At 36.9% G+C, this 26,597-nt stretch overlaps 4 protein-coding genes across 7 annotated transcripts; 3 read left to right on the top strand and 1 right to left on the bottom strand.

Moving 5' to 3' along the window:
- The first annotated feature begins 738 nt into the window (after positions 1-738).
- Positions 739-4,755, top strand: LOC113727019 (putative phospholipid:diacylglycerol acyltransferase 2). Its single transcript, XM_027250976.2, has 6 exons — positions 739-1,415; positions 1,521-1,743; positions 2,330-2,613; positions 2,980-3,319; positions 3,796-4,049; positions 4,176-4,755. Exons 1-6 carry the CDS (start codon positions 952-954, stop codon positions 4,654-4,656), a joined length of 2,046 nt encoding a protein of 681 aa, XP_027106777.2. The 5' UTR covers positions 739-951; the 3' UTR covers positions 4,657-4,755.
- Positions 4,756-5,472: 717 nt separating this feature from the next.
- Positions 5,473-6,087, top strand: LOC113726356 (uncharacterized). Its single transcript, XM_027250073.2, has one exon. It carries the CDS (start codon positions 5,791-5,793, stop codon positions 5,989-5,991), a length of 201 nt encoding a protein of 66 aa, XP_027105874.1. The 5' UTR covers positions 5,473-5,790; the 3' UTR covers positions 5,992-6,087.
- A 9,569-nt stretch (positions 6,088-15,656) lies between these two features.
- LOC113727027 (uncharacterized) lies at positions 15,657-25,152 on the bottom strand. Of its 4 annotated transcripts, none has more exons than XM_072076355.1 (12): positions 24,938-25,152; positions 24,690-24,763; positions 23,453-23,833; positions 22,897-22,962; positions 22,606-22,745; positions 21,932-22,058; positions 20,982-21,133; positions 20,417-20,552; positions 18,767-18,851; positions 18,397-18,668; positions 18,196-18,270; positions 15,657-15,896 (listed from the first exon to the last, which is right to left on the bottom strand). In XM_072076355.1, the coding sequence occupies exons 1-12, from the start codon at positions 24,981-24,983 to the stop codon at positions 15,888-15,890; spliced, it is 1,563 nt and encodes a 520-aa protein (XP_071932456.1). In that variant the 5' UTR covers positions 24,984-25,152; the 3' UTR covers positions 15,657-15,887. The 4 variants fall into 4 exon arrangements, with proteins under 4 accessions (XP_071932456.1, XP_071932447.1, XP_071932452.1 ...); XM_072076346.1 differs by lacking the exon at positions 15,657-15,896 and adding an exon at positions 17,691-17,898; XM_072076351.1 differs by lacking the exon at positions 15,657-15,896 and having other exon boundaries at positions 17,950-18,270; positions 18,397-18,611.
- On the top strand, positions 15,723-17,511 carry LOC113727035 (uncharacterized). The gene is made up of 4 exons (XM_027251030.2): positions 15,723-15,848; positions 15,952-16,090; positions 16,181-16,242; positions 17,269-17,511. Exons 1-4 carry the CDS (start codon positions 15,723-15,725, stop codon positions 17,368-17,370), a joined length of 429 nt encoding a protein of 142 aa, XP_027106831.2. The 3' UTR covers positions 17,371-17,511.
- Positions 25,153-26,597: the final 1,445 nt, after the last annotated feature.

Below are 26,597 nucleotides of genomic sequence, written 5' to 3' on the forward strand. Positions count from 1 at the left end.
TTGGGCTTTCAGCTTTCAGGTCCACGCCATCCCCACTACCATTGACGGTCTGGGATTCTGTGTTTTTCGTAGTGTGTGCTATGATTTCCGATGATTGAGGGTGTCGCAAGTCCAAACTGCTAATAGTCGTAAGTAATAACACTAGTAATACTGCTTCGCTTGGATTCTTTTCTCCCTGTGAAACACATAATAATTCAATCTTCACTGTTATTCTTCACTTCCAACAGTGAACAGTGACCACAAGTAGCTTTCGCCCTCAGCCGTCTCCATACCTCTGGACTTACTGTTTCAGACGGAACCCATAAAATTTCTTTCCATTTTATGCACTCATTCCTCAGCCCCCGCCTGACCACCCCTTCCAGCTCTCGCTAGCCCGAGAAATCTCCCACGTGAAAGAGGGCAATATAAAAACCAAAGAGTGCCGTTGACACGAGGTTGTAGAGTTTTTTTTTGCATGCAAATACCAAGACAAGTGTCCTTCTGAGCAACTACGTGATGAGTCCTCTGGTTCCATCGCACCGCAACAAGTTAAAAAGTAGAGTCCCAGACCGCATTTTCATTTACTTCTAAAATTTAAGAAGAAGATTAATGAGATTTTTGGTATTTTTTTCCCTTGTCTCCCTGCTTGACACCTCTATGTTTTGCTTCCACCACGTGTTTCGTGGTTCCGTAGCGCCGCCTATTTACTTTTCTTTGACCTCAATCTTCACGTCCAGCTCTCATTGTACCTTGTGCGATGTTCTTGATCTCTTCAAAATTTTCCATCAATTTCACTCAAATTGATGCTCTCATTCTCCAATTCTTGTCCCAAGAAAAATGACATGATATTTTTCTACAAAGCTATTCTGGCAAGTTTTCGGAGACAATAAAATGTCCTCTAGATCAATCAATTTTCGACTGTCAGTGAGCGTAAACTGAGTGTAAATTTTTCGTTATTCCAATTTTGGTACAATGGCTTCAATTCTTCGGTTCAGGAAGCTGTGCATTTTAGTGCCTGTCAAGTGTTCTCCAGTGAGCTACGAATCACATGATGCTCCTGAGGCAGGAAAGAAAGAGGACAGTCCAATTTCCGCAGTTGAACAAGTTTCTGAGAAGCCACAAGTGAAAAAGAATAAGAGGCAGCCAAAGCAATGGAGATGTATAGATAAATATTGTCGGATGATTGGATACATTTGCACTACTTGGTGGCTGATCCTGTTTTCATTCAATTGCTTAACTGCTAATTTGCCTGGGCTAAAAGTGCCTGAACCTCCTGGTGCTAGACTCAGACGAGAAGGCTTGACAGCTCTCCACCCTGTTGTTTTGGTGCCTGGGATTGTTACAGGAGGCCTTGAACTCTGGGAAGGGAAGCCTTGCTCTGAAGGCCTGTTTAGGAAGCGGCTTTGGGGCGGTAACTTTGCTGAAATATTCAAGAGGTTTGAGTCGCATTTCGGAATTTCTGTTTGTTTTAGTTTTAGAGGTTTTTGAAAGTTACATTGAGGTAATGACACTCAGTTCTGGGAATTTGTTGTGAAATTTAGGCCTTTATGTTTGTTGGAGCATCTCTCTTTGGACAATGAAACAGGGCTTGATCCTCCTGGAATTCGAGTTCGTGCTGTTGCAGGACTGGTTGCAGCTGACTATTTTGCTCCTGGTTATTTTGTTTGGGCTAACCTAATCGAGAATTTGGCAAAAATTGGCTATGAGGGTAAGAATATGTTCATGGCTGCTTATGATTGGAGGCTATCCTTTCAGAATACTGAGGTACTATTTTCCTCAATTAGTCATTCTCAATGATATTTTGGACAGATATTTCTAGACTAAAGTTGTTCCCTGTTTTGGTCTCTAGCAGTCCGATAGTATGTTCATCAATCATTATACAAATTTAAAGCATTTGTGTAATACTTTATTCTCTGGAGTACTGTCATAAATCATTGAAGGGGCGATGCTGGTGCAGAACTAATGCCTTTTAATGCTGCACCCGAAAATATATATTAGTAACACTCGGAAAATAGTTAGACGCGAAGCCTTATTTATTATTACCCGTATGCCTTCTTGTCCCATACTAGACGAATTAGGTAGCAATAAATAGAGCTATGATGCAAATTCTGTAGCCCCGTCTGCATGGACATGTTTTTTTTTACTGTTGTCAAAGGGGCTTTCTAATATATATCATTTAGGACTGTTCATTATGCGGCTTTTGAGTTAGCAGCCAACGACCCTCCTAGGTTGATTTTCTGCAAATACGTTTTAAAGCTGTTACAGTAACAGGTCCATGATTTCTGATAAAGTGTGAAGAGCTGAATGTAATTGAGCTTTCTCTGATTAGTTTATGATTGCCTGTAAGCAGATCAGGGACCAAACTCTTAGTAGATTAAAGAGCCAAATTGAGCTTATGTATTTAACAAATGGCCGAAAAAAGGTGGTAGTGGTGCCTCATTCCATGGGGGTCATATATTTTCTGCATTTCCTTAAATGGGTCGAAGCCCCTCCCCCTATGGGAGGAGGTGGTGGCCCTGATTGGTGCAACAAGCATGTCAAAGCCATAATGAATATTGGTCCAGCATTTCTTGGTGTTCCCAAGGCTGTTGGCAGCTTATTGTCTGCGGAGAGCAAAGATGTTGCATTTCTCAGGTTGGTCTTCTTGCCCTCATCCAAGGCTGTTTGGGAGCAATTTTAGGCATTTTAATTTTCAGTAAAGTGAATTTTTAGAAAAAAAACAAGACAAGGATCTACAGTGAAGTTAGATTAAAATGGAAATGAATCTACTGATGCGAAGCTATTAATTCTATACTACAAAGAAAAATAAAAAACTGGCACTTGCTAAGCGAAAGGAAAGAGCCTTGGTTGCTACTGATATATGGTACTACTACACAAGTAATGATTACAACTTTTCTGAGGAGCAAAAACTAAAAAGAGAATCAGATTAATGAAAGGCATGTTTCGTTAACCGTCATTTTCAGTCATTGTGGTTAGCTAATTCTTAACCTGATTTTGCAGAGCAATGGCACCTGGTCTTTTTAGTTCTAAGACTCTTGGCCTTCAGACACTGGAACATGCTATGAGGGTTGGTCGAACATGGGATTCAGTCATTTCTTTGTTACCTAAAGGGGGAGAGACTATCTGGGGTAACCTAGATTGGTCACCTGAAGAAGGACATGTATGTGATTCGTTGAAGAAAAGGCAGCTGCAAGCCTCTGCAAGTGACGATAAGGGCAACAACAGTGACTCCAGAAGGGCTTTCCATGTAAAAGAGCTGACAAAGTATGGCAGGATTGTATCTTTTGGAAAGAACGCATCAGAATTGCCTTCTTCACAATTCTCTCCTCTTGTTTTCAAGGTAGTGTCCGTGGACCATGTTCTTCTCTTCACCACTTCAAAATTATCTTGACTCCTTTATTTAGACATCATAAAACGAGTCACAAAGTTTTGCAATACAGGTGGCATATGATGTATCCGTGAGTATAAGTTTTTAATTACAGGTACTTGATTGAGATGCATGCCTCAAGCATGCTTGTGCACGTCTTACTACCTGAAAATTTATTTTCTTGAATTGTCTTGCGAGGCCGAATCGGATTGACAAATCTGATTCTAATCTTGGGACTTGTCTCCTTATCCACTGATTCAATCTGTGCTGATAAATTCTGCAATGGCACTGATGTTGCTATTATACGTGGACTGAATCAATGAACTAATTTTTCAACTTTCGACCAAGCACAACCTTTGAAAGCAAGTTTTGTCATTGTCTTCTATCTTACTTTGTTCTTTTATGGAACATGCAACTAATACTTTATGATACAACTGAAATATAATCAGGGAAGTTCCACCAACTCTGCCGGTGTGTCTTGTGGAAAGGTATGGACAGAGTATAATGAGATGAGCCATGACAGCATCAGAAGAGTCGCTGAAAACAAAGCCTACACAGCAGAGACTGTAATGGATCTTCTCCGCCTCGTGGCTCCAAAACTGATGCAGCGTGCTGAGGCTCAATTCTCCCATGGAATTGCTGAGAACTTGGATGACCCCAAATATAACCATTACAAGTACTGGTCAAATCCTCTAGAAACCAAGTAAGTTTGAATGCGACTCGGAGTCTTTACCTGTGCATCGAAATTAAAACTTGTAATTGCTCTCGTCGGAGGTGATTAAAGCTCATTTCCAGTGGTGTACTGTTCGGTGAAATTCTAAATTTTCAGGTTACCTAATGCTCCAGATATGGAGATTTACTGTCTATACGGTGCTGGACTGCCCACTGAAAGGTCCTATGTGTACAAGCTCACACCTCCAGACAGGTGCAAGAGCATTCCCTTTCAAATCGATGGCTCAGCAGATGGAAGTAACAGCTGCTTGAAGGGTGGAGTGTACTTCGGGGATGGTGACGAGTCTGTACCAGTTTTAAGTGGGGGATTCATGTGTGCTAAAGGCTGGCGAGGGAGAACAAGGTTCAATCCATCTGGGATTGCTACTTACATAAGAGAGTACCACCACAAGGCACCAAGAAGTCTGCTGGAGGGCAGGGGACTAGAAAGCGGTTCACATGTCGCTATAATGGGCAATGTGGCCTTCATTGAGGATGTTCTGCGGGTCGCAGCAGGGGCTTCTGGTGCAGGGTTGGGAGGTGACAAAGTTTACTCTGATATAATGAGAATGTCTGAGCGAATAGATATCAGACTTTAACTTGCTCTATTCAAGGGACTGAGGTTTACTGCTCTGCTGAAAAATGTTGTAAACAACTGGTCAATTCAGATAAAAGGTAATGATAATTGAATTTGGTAATTGAAACTCCCATCTACTCACCAGACCCAAAAACAGCAATCTAAAAAAAAAAAAAAAAGAAGAAAAAAAGAATAAAGGACTGCCCATTTGGGCTTCTATCATCACCATAATTCTTCCACTTTATCATGTTTGACTATTGAAATCGTGTATTCATTTCTGTCAATGGGCTAGTGACAATGATTAATGACTACGGACCCTTATGATAAAGGGGAAAAGCAAAAATCCGTTGTGCTGAGAACAATCTCTTACAGCTAGCCTTTTCTCTTACCATAAATCAGACCAAATTATGTCCTGTATAAATGGCCTTGTTTCTTACCATAATCAGATTAAATTATGTCCTAACTCTTACATTTGACATTAATCCACCATTTTAAAGTTGTAGATTTATTTGATATGTTCTATGGTCTGATAATTTATATTGAAAGACGTTATCTGCACTTCTATTTTTTTAATTATAATATTTTTATTTATTACACTATATAATAAACAAATGCTGAGTGTGAAAATAACAAAAAAATGGATTGCAAATAATTTTACCTTGTTTAGATTGTAATTTTTTTTTGGAGTTTTTATAGAAAATATATTGTAATAATTTGATATATGTGAGATAAAAAAATAATTGAGAAATGTGTATACGAAAAACATAAAAAATTTTTGATGAAAACTGGCTTTCCAAACAAGGCAAGGTTTTTTGCTTCTTCGTACAAAATGTAAATTACTCCTATTTCTTCACCGCGAAGGATTTGGAATTTGGAATTTGGAATGTTCCAAACTTATCCAGCAGTTTCTTTCCTTCAGCATCCTTGAATTCTCGACCCCACCACCCTAATCTAGATTCCATTCCCATCACCGCCACCGTGTCCCCGGCCCACCTCCGCCCGCGTCTTCCTTCTCTATAAAATACTTAAAACTAACTTCTTCCCCTATAGGCTATAGCATTCCTCCAAAACCAGCGAATTTCCGGTCAACTATCGAACGCAGTCTTGAAGAAATTGATCTTTCAATTCGGAACAGGAGAGCTAGATCAGAGAAGAGATGTGCTTGGTATTCGTCTGTGATGAAGATGAAAGAGTTCTGGCAAGGCAAATAGCACCAGGGGCGTGCCCATACTGCGGTGGGATGGTTCAAGCCCTGGATGTGGAGAAAGAATGGCGATTCTGCTTTGTCCCTCTTTACTTCAAGGCCAAACGCAAGTATTTCTGCACCATCTGCGCCAGGCGCCTCACCATCCAATAATCTCTCTCTTAAGCAGAGATGATTGTAATTAATTAGATGATGACTCATCTAATTGTATATAATTAATAACAAATACACTTTCTGATTTGCTTTTTACTTTGCTTCAGATGTGATGATGATGATGCAAGAATAGTTTTGTGTGTGTGTGTGTGTGTGTGTAAATATTTGTTGATTGTTAATCCTGAGGTTAAATGATCCGCAATTTTGTGTTTATGCATGGAGAATTAATTGATGGTGCTCTGGGTTTGTTTCTTGCCGTTCTTTTTATCTGAAATTTAAGCTCAGATTAGGCTCCCATGAATAGTTCAAATTTACCTAGTTACCGTCTGAAATTGTGATTTATCTTTCATTCTCGTAAAATCTGGGCAAGAGCGAGGTGATCGGACCATGATTAGCATCACTGATAAATATAAAGGGATAATAGCAGAAACCTCCCTCGAGGTTTCTGATATTTGCACTGACCTCCCCTATGATTTGAAAAATTATACTAACCTCCCCTGAAGTTACTAATTCTTTGCAAATTCAGTCCAAACGATTAAAATATTATTTTAGGGAGTGAAATTAGAATTTTTTACCAAATTTTTCATATGTATTACATGTCTAATGAATGACAAAATATTATAAATCAATTAACAATTAATAAACTTTAAGGAGTATAATTTATAGGCAAATACGCATTACCTATTTATAGGCAAATTTATAGCATTTTGTCATTCATTGGACATGTAGTACAAAGGACAAATTTGGTAAAAAATTCTAATTTCACTTCCTAAAACAATATTTTAATTCTTTGGGCTGAATTTGCAAAGGATTAGTAACCTCAGGGGAGGTCAGTGTAATTTTTCAAACTACAAGAAATGTCAGATCAAATGTCAGAAATCTCAGGGGAGGTTTCTACAATTATCCCAAATATAAATGAACGCTCGAAAATATTTATAGTGAATGAAGTTTGTATAAGTCTTCTATTATTAACGCAAACTTTATTTTTTTAAAATTGATTTGACAATGTGATCGTTACGTTGGAAAATATGAAATGACATAAAGTGATAACAAAATCTTTACAGTAAATTCCCTCCTCTTCTTTTATATATAATAAATAAATTAGTTGGAATGGCACACCCTATATGTGTGTAAATCTTAAAGGAAAATTTTTTAAAACATATATTAAACTTTTTAGTAGTTGTAGGAGGTTATGTTTTAGGAATATGGATTGACGAATTTTGTTTTTTGTTTTTTTTTGATAAAAAGTTGTTGGCAATTATTGTAGCGTTAGAAGTTTCTTTAGGCTTGGGGTGAGGAGGGTATATACATGTCTTTGTATGTGTTTATTGTACTTATAGTTACGTGGGGATGAGAAGTTTAATAGATGTAATGTGGATAGATAATAGTAAATATTAAAACAGTATATTTGATAAAACAAATAATGACACTTTTTTTAAGGATTAATATTCTATATACTAATAGTGTATATACTTTTATCATTATATGTTGGGAAAGAGATACCAGTACAGGTACACAATATCAGAATTAGCTCAAGATAAATTTCTCTTTTCCCAAGTACCAGTTAAAATAGGAATAAATCAAATCATCAAATAATAACACCAATAGTGATAATAAAATGCAAGAAAAAATAAAGGCATAGGACACCAAGATTTTTACGTGAAAAACCTAAATTGAAAAAAATCACGGGATCTAGTCTAATTAAAAAATCTCCACTATCACAATAATGAAAATACACGGATCTATCCGAAATATTCGGATGACAATAATAGCACCAATATCAACCAAGCAAATCTGCTATAAAATCACCCTCCAAAACTATAACTGTCAAAGAAGTGGGTTTGAAAATCTGTTATCAAACGAAGAGAAATTTCGAAATTTGAATCAGTAGATGAGTAGAGTTTGATGAGAGGATCCCGTGTGTAAAATTTCGTCTCAATTGGACTTCAAATCACCTTTCAATTGAGGTTTTAAAGTTGTTTCTCTCTCTCTGCTATTTTCTCTCTCTTCGATGGTGGCTGTCCTTTTTCTCGCATGCAAGGACCGAAAGCTTCAATGCAACGTGCGGCTGCTCCTTGTATTTAAGCTTGAGATACCCTCAAGCATTGCTTTCATGCACAAATGGGTTGGCCCACACCCAACAATCTCCCCCTCCAACTCATTTGGGGGGTTCCATTAAACCTGTTTCTTGTTTGCAAAACAAGAGTTTCTTTTTAGGCAATGTCTTGGTCATCATTTCAGCACCATTATCATCTGTATGCACCTTCTCAAGTGTCAACAACTTGGAATCTAACACTTTTCGAATCCAATGATACCTCACATCAATGTGTTTGGATCGACAGTGAAATGTAGAGTTCATACACAAATGAATAGCGCTCTGACTGTCATAGTAAAGACTATACTTCTCTTGTTTCATACCCAACTCTTGAAGGAATTTCTGCAATCAAAGAGTTTTCTTGCATGCTTCAGTGGTTGCAATATACTATGTCTCCGTACTAGAAAGGGCAATACATTTCTGTAACTTACTTTGCCATAACACTGCCCCCCTGCAAAAATCATCAAGTATCCAGATGTGGCTTTCCTACTATCAAGATCACCTGCCATATCTGCATCAGTGTAGCCATCTAGTATAGTTTTACCATTACCGAAACATAGACACAATCTAGGAATTCCCTTGAGATACCTGAGAATCCATTTGACAGCATTCCAATGCTTCTTACCAGGATTAGAAAGATACCGACTGACCACTCCAACTGCATGAGCAATATCTGGCTTAGTGCAAATCATAACTTACATTAAGCTACCAACGGCTGAAACATAAGAACATTCTTCATGTTTTCTTTATCTTTCTCACTTGTAGGACACTACTTGATATTCAATTTAAAGTGGCCTGCAAGTGGAGTTGAGACTTCCTTAGCCTTGCTCATGTTAAACCTGTTAAATACTTTCTCAATGTATTTTTCTTGAGACAATCAGAACTTCTCATTTTGCCTATCACGTGAGATTTTCATCCCCACTATCTGTCTAGCCGGACCCAATTCCTTCATTGCAAATGATTTATTTAACTTCTTTTTCAACATGTCAATTTTCACAGTATCACGACCAACAATCAACATGTCATCAATATATAGTAAGAAAATAACAAAATCACTATCTAAAAATTTTTTCACATCAACACAGTGATTAGATGTAGTCCTGTGATACCCATGGTCTGTCATGAAAGAATCAAATTTCTTATACCACTGCCTCGGTGCCTATTTCAATTCATACAAGCTCTTCTTGAGACGGCATACAAGATTTTTCTTACCACTTTCTTTGAACCTCTCCGCTTGCTCCGTGTAGATCTCCTCTTCCAAGTCGTCATGCAGGAAGGCTGTCTTCACATCAAGTTATTCGATTTTCAAATTCAAACTAGCTGTAATACTAAGAACAACTCGAATTGATGACATTTTTACTACATGAGAGAAGATTTTTTCAAAATCTATACCTTTCTTTTGACTAAATTCCTTTATAACCAATCTTGCTTTATACTTTTGTTGTGAGGTGTGCTCTTGAGTTTTCAACCTATAAACCCATTTGTTCTTCAAAACTCTTTTACCCTTAGGTAGTTTCACTAAATCATAAGTATGATTCTCATGCAAGAACACCATTTTCTCTTGCATGGCTCGCAACCAGTTTTCTTTATTATCATGTTCTAGAGCCTCACTGTAAGACTCGGGCTCTCCTCCATCTGTCAACAACATATATTCATGAAGATTATATCTGCTAAAAAGTCTTTTCTCTTTGGTAGATCTCCTAAACTCATCTTGTGGTGGTAGTGGTGGAGTAGGTGGTGCTTCGTACTCAGGTTCATCAGCAGTGGGATTATCATCATCATTAACATCCTCTCTTTACTCTGTCTCAGCTCCCCATTGATTAAAATCAACAGGTACTGGTATTGGATTTGGATCTGAATTTGAGCTAGCAAGAATGTCATCTGAAGATTTTGAATTATCACCTTTATCAATATCTTCAATGATTTGATCTTCAAAAAAGACAACATCTCTGCCTCTGATCACCTTCTTATCAATAGGATCATACAACTTATACTCAAAATTTTCATGTTCATAACCCAAGAAAATGCATTGTTTTGATTTTACATCAAGTTTTGACCTCTCATCTTTGGGAATATGAATAAATGCCCGACAACAAAAAACTCTCAAGTACTTAAAGGATACATTTTTTTCGTCTATACTCTCTCTGGGATGTCACCATCGAGAGGAACTGATGGAGAAAGATTAATTAAATCGACCGCAGTCCTCATTGCCTCACCCCAAAAGGATTATGGCAAGAAATTATGAAATGAAATGGAAAGAAATAGTTGTACTGGAAACGGGCAAAATATTAATGAACAACCAGGAAATAATCCAACAACAATGTATCAGTTTTGCTGCTCTCTTTCTTTGAGTTCATTGTATGGCCTCCTCAAAAAAGAGTGCTCTTAATGGTGCTTGTTGTGACTTGTGAGTCGTTCGCGTTTAAACATCATAGAGAAAGAAATTACTGTTGAAATTGCCTACTCATAGAGATAAAATGGCAGTTCCCCCCCCCAGTTTTCATTTGTTCCAATTCCTAGGACTATTGGCTTTGTACAACAGAATTGCTGTTTCTAGCTCTTAGGGAAATGCTTAACTCAGCTACAGTTATCAGAAGTTTATTAGTTTTTTGGCTATTGCATTTCCACATCCAGCCACTTCTTACTAAATGCTTGCACACATAGACCTGATGCATATCGCTGAATCAGCTTTGGAAATCTCTTTCCTGTATACGTAGCATTCATCACAAAAAAAAGAAATGTCAATATTTCCTTCTTGACCATCAATCCGATTCTCAGGAAACTGTGAATTATATGCGCAGGCCTCCATAAGCAGGACACAAGACTAAGAATCTGATCATGGACTGTCAGGGCTTGAACTGTCGCCTGAAATTTAAGCATGGAGAATGTAAATTGGGTAGCTGATGTTTTGTGACAGCAAGGTCCTTTGATGAAGTTTGTGTCCCTTTGGTATGCCCACCTGCTTATCGTTTGCCTACTTTGCTTAATGACTTACCAGACTTAAAAACACCTACAACAGTGTAATGTACATGTTATGTTTTTAAGTAATGAACTCCTTGTTTGATCCTTCACAAAAACTATAGTAGCATTCTCATTACTGTATTGGTTCATCTCAACTTTCTAATTATTCCAACATGGTCTTTTTCCTTTTGATTCTTCTCTCTCACCATTGCTTTGTGCAGCTGATACCATTAAGACTTTTCCTATCTTTTATAGGGCTATGCTGCGTATCATGTATGTTTTAGACTTTTGAGTCAAAACAGTGGCACTGAATTGTTTTTCTCAGTTCTGGAATGTTGAAAAACCAGTTCGCCCCTAAGTATTCTCTCTTCAGTGATCTTATTTTCCCTTATCTCCATCAACTATCTATATTTCATAGATTAGATAACAGATCAACGTAAGGCTGGATGATTACATTCTTAATGTTTGTAATAACTTATCTTTCGAAGTATATATATATAGACTGCATGTGCAATAATGTTTCTGCTACTTTCAAGAAAGGACATTTTGAGCAATAGACAAAAATTTCTTCTTAAAACTGTTTGTTTCTGAATATCGCGTGGATGTTACCTTCTACGTACCCTAAATTTTACACTAATTGAAAGAGTATTGGAAGCCATCATTTGGAGCTCATGCCCACAAGCGATGGATGAATATTCAAAGAGGACAAACTGTGTGTGTGTGTGTGTGTGTGTATATATATATATATGTAAGGATGCTTTTTGTGAATAGCACAAAAATTAAGCACTGGATCAAGAAGTGATATTAGCTATGTGGTCAATCTACTTCATTGGCTTAGAAAGCTGCCTTACAAATAAACTTTATCTCATGATTTCTACTGTTATATTAGACACTCGACATGCTTTTGGCTTTGTTAAGCGAAGATAAATATTAGGCTTGTTTCTTCTTTTTCTTTTTTTTTTCTTTTAAAGTAATGATTCTATCATCTAAAAGAAATCAAGAAAATATGATTAATTATTGAAGCACATCACACTTGTAATTAACTTTCTTACACGATTCAGCATAATCTTAAAAAACATTAGGAATTCATCTAGAACTCTTTGGAGGAATGGTATCAAGTAATAACACCAATATTCATAAATTTTAGATTTTACTTTAACACCCAATTATGTGTTTGTTACTATCAATTCGTGCTTAAAATTATATAGAAAATCATGTTATTTTCAATACAAAATTGTGCATTTGTTACTATCACTTGGATGCATAATGGTAAACTACAAAATCATGTATGTCTTCAACATAACCTCCTTTAACTACTTATTATTTGACTTTAAAACATAGGATCTCTTATCCTTTTCACTTGTGTGAATTTAATTCCTCATAATTTAAACTTTAACACATTTGGTCCCTCTTGCTCATAAGTATATCATTTTTTTTGTCATTCGTCGCTATTTTATCTATGTCATACTTTATTCTAATCTATCTAAGGAGAGGCCCAACTGGATTTATCGGAGGTAAATGGAGACTGAACCACCATCGGACCAAACGGATGCACTACGCACCCGTCTGGATTTTTTAAAGAACCACTTAGTGTGGCAATTGATAGAAGTCATGGTTTAAAGCATTGACCTCTCACCCCACCAAGCTCAAGGCTGGTGGTTCATAAGTATATCATTTGGTGTGTTAAATGATGATCCTTCTAAAATTATAGAAGGCCAAATATGTCAACCATGAAACATGAAAGACGATAGAACACTGAAATGTAAACCGCGCAAACCAAAGATATCATTACTCCTACTTAGGTGACTAAATTAGAACTAATACTGAACATAAGGGACTAAGAATGCAATTTTCTTCCAAATGAGGCTTTCTCTCTTTTTATGTTACTACCTAGTAGGCGTGTTCATCATTGGAGACAAAGAGACGCGTGACCGTTGCAACACGCCTTTAAGCCAGAGCGGCCATTCATAATTCGATATCAGGCCTCAAAAGAAAGCGGGATTTTGCAAATTCGAAGTTCATATGTTGCTTAAACCTTGAAAGCCTTTCGAAACCTCCGAAGCTAACAGTAAAATTCTGAGGATCAATTTTCCACTTTTTCTCCAGGTATGACTACTTTTCCCATTTCTTGCCTATTTTGTTATTTTTCTTTTTAATTGTTTTAACTAGCTTCTTTTCTGTTTTTGTGGATTTGTAGATATGTGTTACTGGGTTTTGGATTCTGGGATAGTAAGTTAATTTGATGATTATTAGTTTCTGGGAGAACATGCTATCAAGCATTTCAGATGATATTAGACCTGGATTTGATTACTGAAACTTTTTTTTTCCCGCAAAATGTTGAATATTGTTTTATATTTGGGTTCCTACTGGTTTTGTGGATATAATAGGTCAATATTTGATTATTTTCCATTCGATGGGACGGAAATAAAATTGGGAAAGTAAAATTCTCCGCGAAGTCAGGAGGTATTTTTCTAATAAGCTGCTTTGATGGTAAAGTAAAATTCTGTTTTGTGGGTTAAATACCGGAGCTGATATAAGGGATGATCTGTAGCCAAAAAATATACTGTAGAAGAGAGATTTTAACGACTGAGTTCTTCCTTAACCTTTTAATGTTTGTCATGTTTGAGTGTCGAAGCCGACTATGCTCTGAAATTTAGTTCAAGACTATGATCTGGATTTTTATTGTCTTTCATTTCTGCTTCTTGTTGTTCTCACTCCATGGGCTACTGTTTTTCTCACTTTGGAGAGTGTTGCATAAGGGGATCAGTAGGGTTATCTTATTGCTTACTTCTTAGATTTCCTATATTCAATTCACTAGGGTTTATATTAGTATACTAACAACTTAGTAATACATTCTAGCATTGCTATATTATCCATTGCATATAAGCTCTGATGGATGATTAGATAGTTTTGTCCAGTTACATGTAGAGCTGTGTTGTGCCATTCAAGAACTTTTGCTACCATGGGTCCTTATGCAATAGAGTTGTGCAAAAAAATTTTTTTTTTTTCCTCCCTTTTCTTTTGGTTCCTATTTTTAGATGCATCTCATTATTTCTTATGGAGCTCATTTTGATAATGTAGTTTCTATAGGAATGGTTAGTGGTCTTTTTGTTTTGTATTGTAAAACTTGCCTAGTCTAGATTCCATCTTTTTCTCATTATGATCTTTGCACTTCTTGATTTGTAAAATACACTTGTTTACTTTCTGCAAAGATGAATATCTTAGTTTATTCTTTCTGTTTGTTTATAATATCATTTTATTAGCTTGATAGAATAGATGTCTTAGTCAATACTAAATCTTTGTTGAGATCAATTAGATGCTGTAGTTTATGCCCCAGAAATTCCATGAGTTATTCTTTTACTTTCTTGTCCTTTTCTTTTCCTTCCGTGAATTGCTTGCAACTTTTGATTTGTGAGCATGAGTTGGTTTAACAATGTACTTTCTTAGCCTTTATGTGTAACCTGACGGAATTAATTGGTGTAGCAGAGGCTGATAGTGTAATACTTGCATCAGATGTCCAAATCTTTCTGCTTCATTTTCACATTAGCAGAGAGATTTTTCTCTTATATGAACTTGCTGGGTCCTCTGGTCAGATCCAAAAGTTAGCCCGACAGTTCCTGGAATTTTTTGGTTCTTGTTTTACAAAAGGAGATTTCAGGTATCCTTTCTTTTCATTACTTTGGAAGGAGAGAGAGAGAGAGAGAGAGAGAGAGAGAGAGAGAGAGAGAGAGAGAGAGTACATCTGCTTTTTTCACTCTGTTTTTGAGAAAAGATCAGTTCCACATTCAGCATGCCCTCCAGGAATTAAGATAGCACAACATTATTCTATTAAGAAAATAATGTGAATAAAAAAGCTAGGATAAAACAAATCTATCATGTGCATGACTCGACGTTAGTAAAAAAAGAGGAAAAGTTTGATGATCAAATAAAATGATTAACACCTAAGCATTCAGAAGGTGAGCCCAAAAAAACAAAGGCATTCAGAAAGATTCACTACCTATAGTCACCATGCTGCTTTGTGCAGGTAGGTTGAGTTTCTAGCTGCATTAGCCATTCCAGTAAAGAGCTTACACATCATTGAATCTTTCTTTCTTGGTAAAGTAAATTTCAATTTGGATTATTTCATTTTTGTAAAGCTACAGTAATATAAATTTTGCTTTGCGTAATATTACGCTTGCTCTAAGCGTACATGTTCTTTAACTGCATAAGATACTATTATGCCCAATGTACTTGAAACACTTCGTCAGGCAGTTATTGTCCATATTGGAAGTGACCAATGGAATATTTTTCCTTTAAACACTTTAAGATAGTGAAATTGGCTTGGCCACCAATACCATTTAGAAACTTTATTGTCCATGGAAACAGGAAACCGACTTTATTAACTTAACCTATTTCACCCAAAGTCCCCAGAGGGACATGACCTGCCCATGATTAAGGTGTCATTAATTTAGATGACATTTTGTTGTTTTTGTTAATACCCTGTATGTGTAGGCGGCTTTTGCTGAATGCTGCTAATAATAGTGATAACATCAGTATTTGTAGAGTTTATTCAAGTCTGGATATTGGTTGCTGGTTATGTAGGATTTTTTTCTTTTTGAATTAACTAGCAGCACTCAAGAAGTTCATGAAGATGTGAAATTCTGGAGGGGTGAATTGTGAATATTTACAGACAGCAATGGACTACAATCTGGCAGCACTCAAGCTGCTATGCATGCATCTAAAGAAGGCCCAGCAAGTGATTTCTGACTCCCAGTCCTCCTTCAGTCTTGGAGGTATTCTGTTTCAGCGTGCTTGGATCCAGGTAAGCATTCAGCTTACTTCATAAGTTACATCGTCCTTCTCATATGTCCTGTCAAAAATGATTTTAATTCTGAGAAATGTTGAATGCTACAAACTTATGGTAGGGCATTTTAGTCTCGGCAGTGCCTTCCTCTTCCTCCACGGCCCCCAGTGAAACTGGCTGCCGCTTCCTCCTTGATGATGGCACCGGAATCATTGAGCTCATCCTGTCGGGTGATTTCCGTAACCGCCATTGGGAAACAGGTTAGTATTGAACCCACGTTCTAGGTTGTTTTTTTCACTGAGAACAAAAGGGAGTAACACCTTTCTCTTCTTTTGTGTGTAAATGTCCAGGAATGTATGTCATGGTAGTTGGAGGTTATTTTATACAGACAGGTGATGTACCCATGATTAAGGTGAGTCACTACTGTAGACTACACATTGTTGTTCTTCTTTGTACACTTTTATGTCTAGGTAGCTTTTGCTGAATGCTGCTAAAAAATACGGACCCCATTTTTACCTGTGGAATTTAGTTGTTCAAGTCTGGAAATTTCTTGCTGGTTATGTAGGGTTTTTAACTTAAATTAGAGGCACATTACTTTTCAGAACTGTTAATGACTTAATGGACCATAATAGGCTACTTAGTACTTGGATGTTTTCCTTGAGTTTGTCTAGTGCTCTTTGGTGATGCTTGGATTTTTTTTTTTTTGGGCCAGAGTTGATGTAAGGTAAGAGGCCTAAAGGAATTGTTTTCAGATGCTTTACAATGTATTGTGATGGTTTAGTTACATTAGTTGCTTTTGAAGTCTGAGTTGATTGAGCAAATTGCCTGCTACAAGATAGAATAGTCTTTGCAGAGTTAATCATATAAGACATCTCTATTGAATTTCCTTTGTGCTGATTTTCTTATTTTGAATTACTGAAATTCTAATACTAATTTCTTACCTTTCTATGAAAACAGAGTGGAAAGATCTCCTTTATCTTTATATGCTATAAATCTGGGAGTTCATTTGTGGTTGTCTATATAGGCTCGAGCAACAGTTGCCTTGTTTTCCCCTATTATTCTAGGTCACAAATATGTCTGCATTATACGTGTCAAGGCTTCCAGGTTTTTAATTTATATTTTAGCATATATCTTTTATATAGTTACAGCTTCTGTATCTGTTGATTCAGCATTTGTTTTGGGTATCTTAATAACTTGCTTTGATGGTTCATGAGTAATTGGCTGTGGTCCATGATGTGACTATACAAACCGTGAAGATTTTTATAGCAATCTTTCTAACTGGAGTCCTCTTCTGGACAAGCCTACAAATTCCATGGAGTTTTCCAATGAATGCAAATAAACTTTCCATATATGTTTCCAGTTCTTGGTCTAATGGTTCTTTCAAGTAGGAAATCTTTCATGTTATATAAATTAGAACTATGATTCTCTACAATTTCAGGTTCACAAGATTGTTGATCTTTCTGCATTTCCTGATCGAGAGGCAGTGTGGTATCTTGAAGTCATGGAGGCCTTCAAACTTTTCTACCAGCCCTCTATTTGAAGAGTAACAGAGGGAAATTAGTCAGATTGACATATTCATGTTTGTTAAGCGATACCCGTTGCGCTTTTTTTTCCTCGTCTCAGGGGGATATGATTATTGATATTGTTCTTTGGCTTTAATAGTGAGCTTTTGTTCTTTGTTTTTCCTTTTTCTTTTTTTGGAATATTAAGAGTGGTTGTTAAGTAATATTTAATTATAGATACTGGTTATGGATAATAATCAGAATCAGCAAAAACTACTCTTTAGTTGATTATAGATTTTAGTTTTTTTTTTTTAGTTACTAAAAATCTATAATTAGAATACAAAACCAACCAAAAACATCACAAAAACTGATTATTCAAAATCAGAATTTATAATCAGTTAAAACAAACAACCAAGAACAAGCCAACGGTAAGCTATATCATCTATCTATCTTCAACTTATCGTTGCTAAGTAGTTCTCTGGTTAAATAGCATTCCTGGTCCCTTTCTTTATGCCGATCCCTTCTCTTTTACCCCCAAGAGATGCAAAAGCCAGATATTTATACATCTGTTTAAGGGTGTTAGAAAAGGTAAAAGTGTCAATCGTAGTTGTTCAATGTGAAGTTCAAATCCTGTACTTTTCTACCTCAAAAATGATGCTGATCCAATATCATGTTTTAGCAACCAAAAAGGTGTTTCAATTACATATCATGTACTGGTAAGAGGAAGTAATGCTAACAATAATCCGTAAACACGGCTCCATTTGAAAGGAACATCAGATAAAAGAGGACGCTTTCTCACACTCTAAACATTTACGACAATACTGCAGCAATTTATTGACATCTCCTTCATTCACAACGTTTACCTCTGATAAAGGAGCATCCTTAAGTTGAGCTTTCAAGAATTCCCATTGCTTCAGAATATCAAAAATTCTTCTAAGCTATTGAGGAGGTAAAGGAGAACCATGGTAAGGCATATGGTTGGCAGACAAAAAAGTAGAAATTACGAGGCAGAATTGAGAGCAAACTTGATGGACAAAGTGTAATAATATTGAAAGAAAGGATACAGTTCTGGTTCTAGTTCTTCGATACGTGCCATCAGTAAAGCTCTTGCCTTCCTCACTTGCATCAGCTAATTGAAGGTCTACGAATTCCTCTTCAATCACATCCGATTTGCTGACAAGTATTGAGATATACTGATGCAGACTTGACGGGTTACACTCACTAACTTCTATACAAATCAATAGTCTTTCAAGAATGCTCCAAAGTGCACCTTTTGCTTCTATGTCATCATAAGCAAAAGGGATTATATCGAATATGCCCTGTGAAAAACAAAAATCTGGCAGAACCAAAATGTCATTGCTAATTATGCATAAGTTTCTCATGCTTGACACAAAGATTGCAAGAAGGCCCTTCAAAGACCCTGAAAAGTTTAACCTTCTGATATTTCACTAGCAAGATGTTCTACTTCAGGCAGGATATTTGCAACCAAAACTGCTGCAGTTACGCAAGAACTGGCAACCTGCAGGAAAGAACAGCCACATCATTTATGCCCACTACAGCTCCCTTAAAATAACCTGATAAGCTGATTCACATTTTCCCTGTTCAGCACCAATTTCCTACTAGGCATGTGCAATTGAACCACCTGGACTAAATTTATTGATTATTCTGCATCTAAACTTTGATAATAGTAACTCTTAACAGATTAATGGTCCATCGTTGTGGTTTAATAACACTTAAAACAAACGAAGGAAATACTGTTAACCTAATAATAAAGTGATTTGTACATTATAGGATATTGCACCTGGACACGAAAGGAATACAATTAGTTGAAACTAAAGTACTTTACAAGGCCATTACCACCGCCTGGTGATGCCCATGCTCAATGACCTATCCTGACTGTTATTAGCTGTTTATTATTTCAAAAAATTAATTAAGTTTTCATAAGGACCCCCAAATTAATTGAAAAAATTAAAAATTATCAACTAGCTCAGTTGCAAAATTTTCTATGCATAAAGCTGCAAGTTTTTTCAACAGGTGGAGGCACCTTAGCAGAACTAACACACCCAGGAACAAATTATTAGAAAGTTTCTCACATTTAATCCTAGTAGCCATGAAAATTCCAGAATGAGCCCAGCTATTGCTTGGCCTTCATCAGATCATTGCTCGACATGATTCTGCAATTTCCTCACTTAACAAGATGCATTCTATATGTAACTCGCAATATGTATATGACCAAGGAAGTTTCCAGAAAGTTTTGCTTTAAAGGGGTCCCCGTACAAAGCCTCTTGTTTCTAATATAAGTACAGATTGTTTCCCTCAACCAGGAAGATAAGTTAGAAAGTGAATTTTGGTGGAAGAACTTCAAGAAATATAGGGCCTCCTTTCTTGCTGTTGCAACCTTAGATCAGAAAGGGGAATTAAGAGTTGCAGCAGCAGAACACAGAATGGTCAGGCTCAACAGGAAGTGCAGCACCCATGGAAAACCAAGTGACGATGTAAGTTATTGGGAATCTAAACCTGGTAAGGTTGCAAGAGAAAGGTATTTGGCAATTTTAGAAAACAAACTTAGAGCTCTGATACTGAATATCAATATGATGCACATTGGTAAAGCCAGGACCACAGGGCAGGGGCTCTAGGATGTGATAGTTGAGGGTATCTTTTAGTATGAGACAATGTAACCATCAGCATGCCAAGAGGAACAGGAGTTGCAGTGACTTTCTTCAAAGTCTAACACTGAATATTGACTTATGATTAGGTGGCTTCGACCACCTGTGGCACATGAGGGTAGTTGTATATATTGAAAATTAAAATTCTTCTTTGCAATTTGCATAAGTATTTTGTCCTGAAGCAGCTTGAAGAGTTTATTCTTAACATCACATCTATGACCAATTTAGGAAAGGTCCAAAACACTTGTGGAAGGTGATTCATCCTGAAGTAGTCCTTTTAGGGGGATAGATGAGGGAATTTCATCAGCAACTAAGATGCAATTGTTAAACCTTTGTACTTTTCTACCCACAGAGTAATCAAATTTGCTGCACATGGGGGGTTGTTGGGGGGGGGGGGGTTCTGAAAGCAGCTATGCACCTCAGTTTTATCAGGAAGCTTGATCAGGTCATTGAGTAGCTTGAAGAGTTCCCTATTGGAACATATATATGATGAAAAATCATCAGCAGCAGAAAGAGCTTCAAGTGCCTGGAGAATTATGTCCAGAACGGGGTACCTGATGCACCATATTTTAATTAATTAGTAAGAAAGATTCCCACTGCTTGATAGCACTTCAGTCAAGAATCAACAAAGCTACAGTAATGAAGTACACTAGCATGGGACATCACAACAAAAAGATGCTTCTGAAATACTTGGAAGTTTATCGCACATTTTCAGCCACAGAAAAAAAAGATTCAAGCACAGACACAGGAGAAAGCACAGTTTTTGTTTTTGTCCCGTCTGCTACAAAAAGCATAGTAAAACAGAACATAGATTCAGAAACCACTCATGCTGGATCAGTAATTACATTAAAGAGGTCCGAAAATATCAGTCTGAAAAGGTTCAAAGAAGATAGAGTCATCTTGAAGTTTACAAGAGCGATACAATACTTCTAAACATCTAAACCTCAAACCACAGTTCCGCTAATAGAAGAGAAGAGAAGTACCTTTCAGGCATTCGCTCTTCTGTCAGCTTGCTCATTTCAAAAGAAAAAAGGTTAATCAGGAGATTTGGAAGACCAAACTTCATCAAAGGTGGTAGAAGAACCCTAGCTATCTCCTGTTCGCTTCCTAATATTGCTGAAAGTAAACCAACACTCTGTTTAAGACAAGAATTTGACAGAACATGAGAAAACTGTGGATATGATGTTCACAGTTTAGACTAGTCTAAAGATTAAGAAACTTCACAAGGTAAACAAAGAATTACATTTCTCAACTAACTCGAAATGAGCATCCAAGAATGCTCTTACTGTCCAAGACTGAAAACTCCCTATCTATTAAAGTGACTAAATGACAGACATAATTCAATACAAAAGCAAATCTTCTAGCAATCTAACATTGCTAATTCCCAAACAACAAGAAGCATGAGTGAATCATTCTTTAGGATTGAAGTCCTGTATCTTGACTTGTAAGATATTGCAAAATTTTCTTTTTTATTATGGCCAAGTAAAATAAGAATGTGTTTCGAGCATCATGGGAGTGCATCCCAAATCAGCACAGAAAGTAAAGCATATGAGATCATGGAAAAGCTTGAAGCACAAGCCTGTACTACAGCTCCTTGCTTAAGCAAATGTTTTGCTCACTTTCAACTAGTATGTGCCAAACTCCATTACTTCGCGTATAGTTTGTTAAACATGCATTTCCCCAACTCCGCCAACGAAAATTAAATGGATGCAAATTAAGTATGATTAGGAAAAGCATCAATCAATGAATCGGGGGAAAATTTGAACTGCACACATACATAGTTTTGAAAAAAATAAAGCCAACAGACATAAAAACTGGTGCTATTGTGTAAAAGAATATACAAAAATACTTCAAAATGAATCCAACAAGCTAGACCTCATTAACCAATGGCTCAGCTTCCAGAACAAAGTGAGATCAGATAAAAGCTCATTACCTTTTCTATGAGCGGCAGATTCAAGGTGTTCTCAGCAATCCACAAAATACGGGATAGAATATGCTCAGGTGTTAATGCTTCTGTCCAAACAACACCTTCACCACTTTGAAAACATAACGTTATTACCCTGCATGACATAAGAAAAGCTCAATGCACCGAATGTAAATCTCAAAATATGCAGAACAAGTACTATCATGATAGACTACATCATATGTAAAACATTCAGGACACAGAAAACGCAAAAAATCAAGAACAGTCCAAATACATAGAATGTCCTACAAATCAGAGAGGAAGAAGCTAAAAAATCTCAAATACAGAGACATAAATGCCTATATGTAACCTAGGGAAAATAGTTAGTGCAGGTAGCAACTACCTAACAATAAAAAGAGACAAGAGCACAGTTAAACACCCCCTGCCCCCCCCCTCCCGGCACACCTTTCCCCCACTGGAGGCACTAAAGAGGTCTCCCGTCCCTTATATGGGTAAACCAGAGTACTCAATTCAGTCTAGAAACATTATGACAGATGCTTGCTATTTGGGGTTGGCCTCTCTTCAGAGTCTACAAATTGCAATAATATAAATTAAAATGGAGTAATACAACACTGGAAAACACGTCTCAAAATTAGACAACTAGTTTTGGGTAAAAATGCTGCATAATTTCGAAATAATACTACCGGAGTGCTTCACAGAGGCATTGAGCATCATCCAGAAACAACTGATCCACAATTGTCTTTATCAACCCATTTGTCGAGGCTATGTGTTTCCGTGAAACTTCATGGCAAGCCAGATTTCCAATTATTCCGAGGCTTATCTCCTGAAAATATAGAAGTTTCAAACTAGCTTCTATGACTTTGCAGTATCTCCTTATCATCGTTAAGCAGAAAATTGATTTAGCACAAGACTGAGAAGTAATACAACTGACATGCTGTTAACATGAAGCACCTAAAATTGAGTGGGAACCTTACAGTGATTCGAGCAGATTGAGAAACCATTAGGTTAGCCAGAAGCACTTCAAGAATGAGATTTTGAACCTGTTTGGAATCGCAGTAGATGCAACTCAGCCCATGAACGCAACTTTTCCAGCCATGACCCTCAAGATGCATGTAAAATAAAAAGATGGTATAATGCAAATCTCATACAAATTCCATCTTCAGAGAAAGGGGGAGATAGAGAGAGAATGGAGCTGCTAGTGTTGGAGATGAGCTGGAGGCAGGGAAAGAATGCAACCATTGTCTACTGTTGATGCACAATCAAAAAAAGCATGAAAGCCAGAAGATTTTTCCTTAAAAGATTGACTCTCTCAGCAGGGGAAGCAGTCTCTCTCATATTACATTTGATTTTCGGAGAGCTAGAAGCATTATCTATTTCACTTTCCCACAAACCTAAGATGGTAACCTTTCTTTGTCTTTAGTTGACCAGTAACTGGAAGAAGATTCAGAAACACGTGCCAAAGGTAGAGCTTAAGAACTGTTACTTTCTAATTGTGGAGCAAATCAATACTGAAAAGGAGAAACCTGGTACCATTAGTTCAGCATGAGTCTCATTAGCCGCAAGATCCCATAAAGTGCATCCATGCTCTTCCCAAGCAGCTTCTTCCCCTGAAGCAGACCGATGCTTCTGTTGATCTTCCATCGCATCTTCCGTAAATCCTGGTGGATTATGTGCTTCACTAAAATTTTCACAAATGTTCCTAACTGCATTTTCACAGCCAGCACATGGTTGAACTTCTCCACCATTAAATGGAGACACCATTGTTCTCTCACCATTTTCAGTTCTAGGCCCTTTGCTAGGGGAAACATGAACTTCACTATCTAGAGACTGGTTGCTGTATTCTGGTGGCAGGAGTTTTCTTATCAAGGATATTAGATAACTAGGATCTACAGTCGTTGAAATGTCAAATACCTGCATTATAGAACAGAGAACTCTCAGTTAGCCCTCAAATAAAATTGGAAAAAATGGACAAAAGAAGATATTATCTATACAGAAAATAACAACATTCTGAAGATATATGGCAGCTCTCTACCACAGCAAAATTTACTACAGTAAAGTTGGTGCCACAAGCTGGAAAAATGGTGCCCCCAATATAATATAGAATGCCCGATCAACTTCCATAACCAGAATATGATGGCAACAAAAAGGGAAAGAACGAAAGAGTTGGGGAATTAGTAAACCAAAAACTATAAAGTAATTTTGGGATTCAAAATTTATGATGGCATAAGAGATTCCTTATCCAATGGCTAGTAATATGACTTAATAGCGTTATTTTACCTGATCAATGGGGATATAGAGCACATGTACGCCACAGCTCCCCCATTTTTTATCTTATAGTTACTATGAACACTCCAAGACCATTATTTCAATATCTAACAAGATCAAATTTGGCTACAGGCTTCTGTTCTCGTGCATTGGACAATTGGACCCAAGTTAAGTCTCAAAGCTAATATGAACAGAGATCACCACGAAATCACTACTTCGATCACTAAATGAAAAACAACAAAATCCCCACTTTTTGCCATTAGAAAGCAAGTGTCTATCCATTAACCATTACTTCAAACAAATGCAAAAGAGATTCTTTCAATCAAATCTTGGTTTTTCACTTTTTCTTTTCACCCTTTTGCAGCCACACCTCCACCTTTTTCACAACATAATCCAACGACAAATTCACATCCTTAGAACAAAATATGGACATAAAGGGCATAAGATGGCTTAATTAGCAACAAACAAGAAAAGCATTTGGCATGGGTTTTACTTATAGTACCTCGTGGGATGGCGCATAAGGGTGGTGATGGGAAGCTTGAGGCTGGAAATCCTCATTTTCTTCAGAGGGTGGCCCTGCCAACAACTTACAAGAGTATTAGTATTTGTATGGTGGGCTGAGCAGCCAATAAACTTCAGCACGAAACACAATATTAGAGGTAAAAATCACGGTATTGGAGGCAAATAGAAGAGATTTATTGACTATTATTTATTGATAAAAGCTTGAAAATTTACCAAAACTGTACTAACCCGAAAAACCTTCTTCTTCAGCTGAATCGATGGAACTTCGCGCCATGGACTTCGGAGCTAACGTTGGGGGAGCGAAATTATGAAACCTTTTTTAGACTATAAATTTGTACTGAAATATTAGTACATTTATTTTCCAATTCTTCCTCCATAAAGAAGAAAATAGGTAAGAGAAAATTGAAGAACACTGAAGGCGTGGGTCTTCAACGCTGGTCAATCTCACGCCATTAAATTATGTCTCAGATATAGTGGCCATAACTGTTGTTGGGCCTGCCGTACCGTTCCATGGTGGCTATCTGGGCCAGAAACTGATGGATGGGTCGGGCCTGAAGTTATTCTGCTACCTGGCTACCTCTCCTTGAGTTAGACATGAGATGACACGAGGCATATGAAGATCAATGGTAGGTTTCATGTTTCATTGATAAGTCTCTTCTAATTTTGCAGATTAATAGTTAAAATCTGTCCTTGTAGCTACTAATTACTTTGGCAAATTTTACTACATTCAAGACCAAGTCAGCGTAGATTTTACCTTGTCGGGACAATATGATTTTGCTACTGTACAAAAAAAAAAAAAAGAATTTACGATCGCTTTTTTCATCACCAGCATATCATATGATCGAGGCAATAAAAATATTAGGAAAGAAATAAACGAATTAGCAAAAGGAGCTTGTGAACTAATGCCAAATTTATCCAAAACAAAAATAAGATGAAGTATCTAACTCAGTCTATTTTCAACACCCAATAAAAAGAGTTTACGGTCATTTATGTGTTTTTATCCTTTTACCCCGTAACCTGACCATGAACATATAAATTAGTTGCTTCTTACTTTAGGTCACAATATGTGCTGCCATTTATTGTAGGTCCAATGTCTATTTTTTTTTTTTTCGTTTATTGTCACCGTCTACACCAACTCCTACTCCGGATCCATGTTGTAATTAGCTGGAAATCAAGTTAGAATCTTTAGGGCCAAGGTCGCCGGGGATCTTTTCTGCCAAAATATTCTTGCAGCTTTTGTCCTGGTCTGATCAATTTACTCACCGTCCCAGAAAAATAAAGAAGATGAAAAACTCAAGAGAGTTTTAGTTAACCTTTATCCTATCCCTTTTCCTTGGCAAGGGAGTTACGAAAAATTTGTCAAAGAAACTGTTTCCTTTCATGACTAGTAGTAGTTTGGAATTAATAATATCTGGCGTGGTAGCAGGGGCGGATTTAAGGTGGGGGCACGGGCCCACTGTCCTATTAAATTCCTATAATACTTATACAATTTTAATATAATTTTAGAATTAATCTTTCCAACACTGACAGTGTATACATTATTAGTGTTGGATAAATGCCAATAATGCAAAATTTGAATTTGAAATTCAGTTTTTGCACACATATCATGAATCCAACGATGATAGTGTATACACTATCAGTGTAGGAAAGATTTACTCAAAATTTTAAGTGTGTCCTCAGAGTTTTTTTTTTTTTTTTAGAAAGGACGTGAAAGAATTACTTGATTTTTTAAGTTAGTTCATAAATTAAAATTCTAAAAAGATATGCGGGGCAACAAAAACCAGATAGGCATCTGATCCGAGTTGACTTAAAACCTCGTCAAACAAAAACTCAATTAAAAACTCGATTGAAAAATCGAGTTTGACCACAAACTAGAAAAACCGCTTCA

The sequence above is a fragment of the Coffea arabica genome, chromosome 1c (assembly GCF_036785885.1).
Source record: "Coffea arabica cultivar ET-39 chromosome 1c, Coffea Arabica ET-39 HiFi, whole genome shotgun sequence".
Classification (NCBI taxonomy): Eukaryota; Viridiplantae; Streptophyta; class Magnoliopsida; order Gentianales; family Rubiaceae; genus Coffea; species Coffea arabica.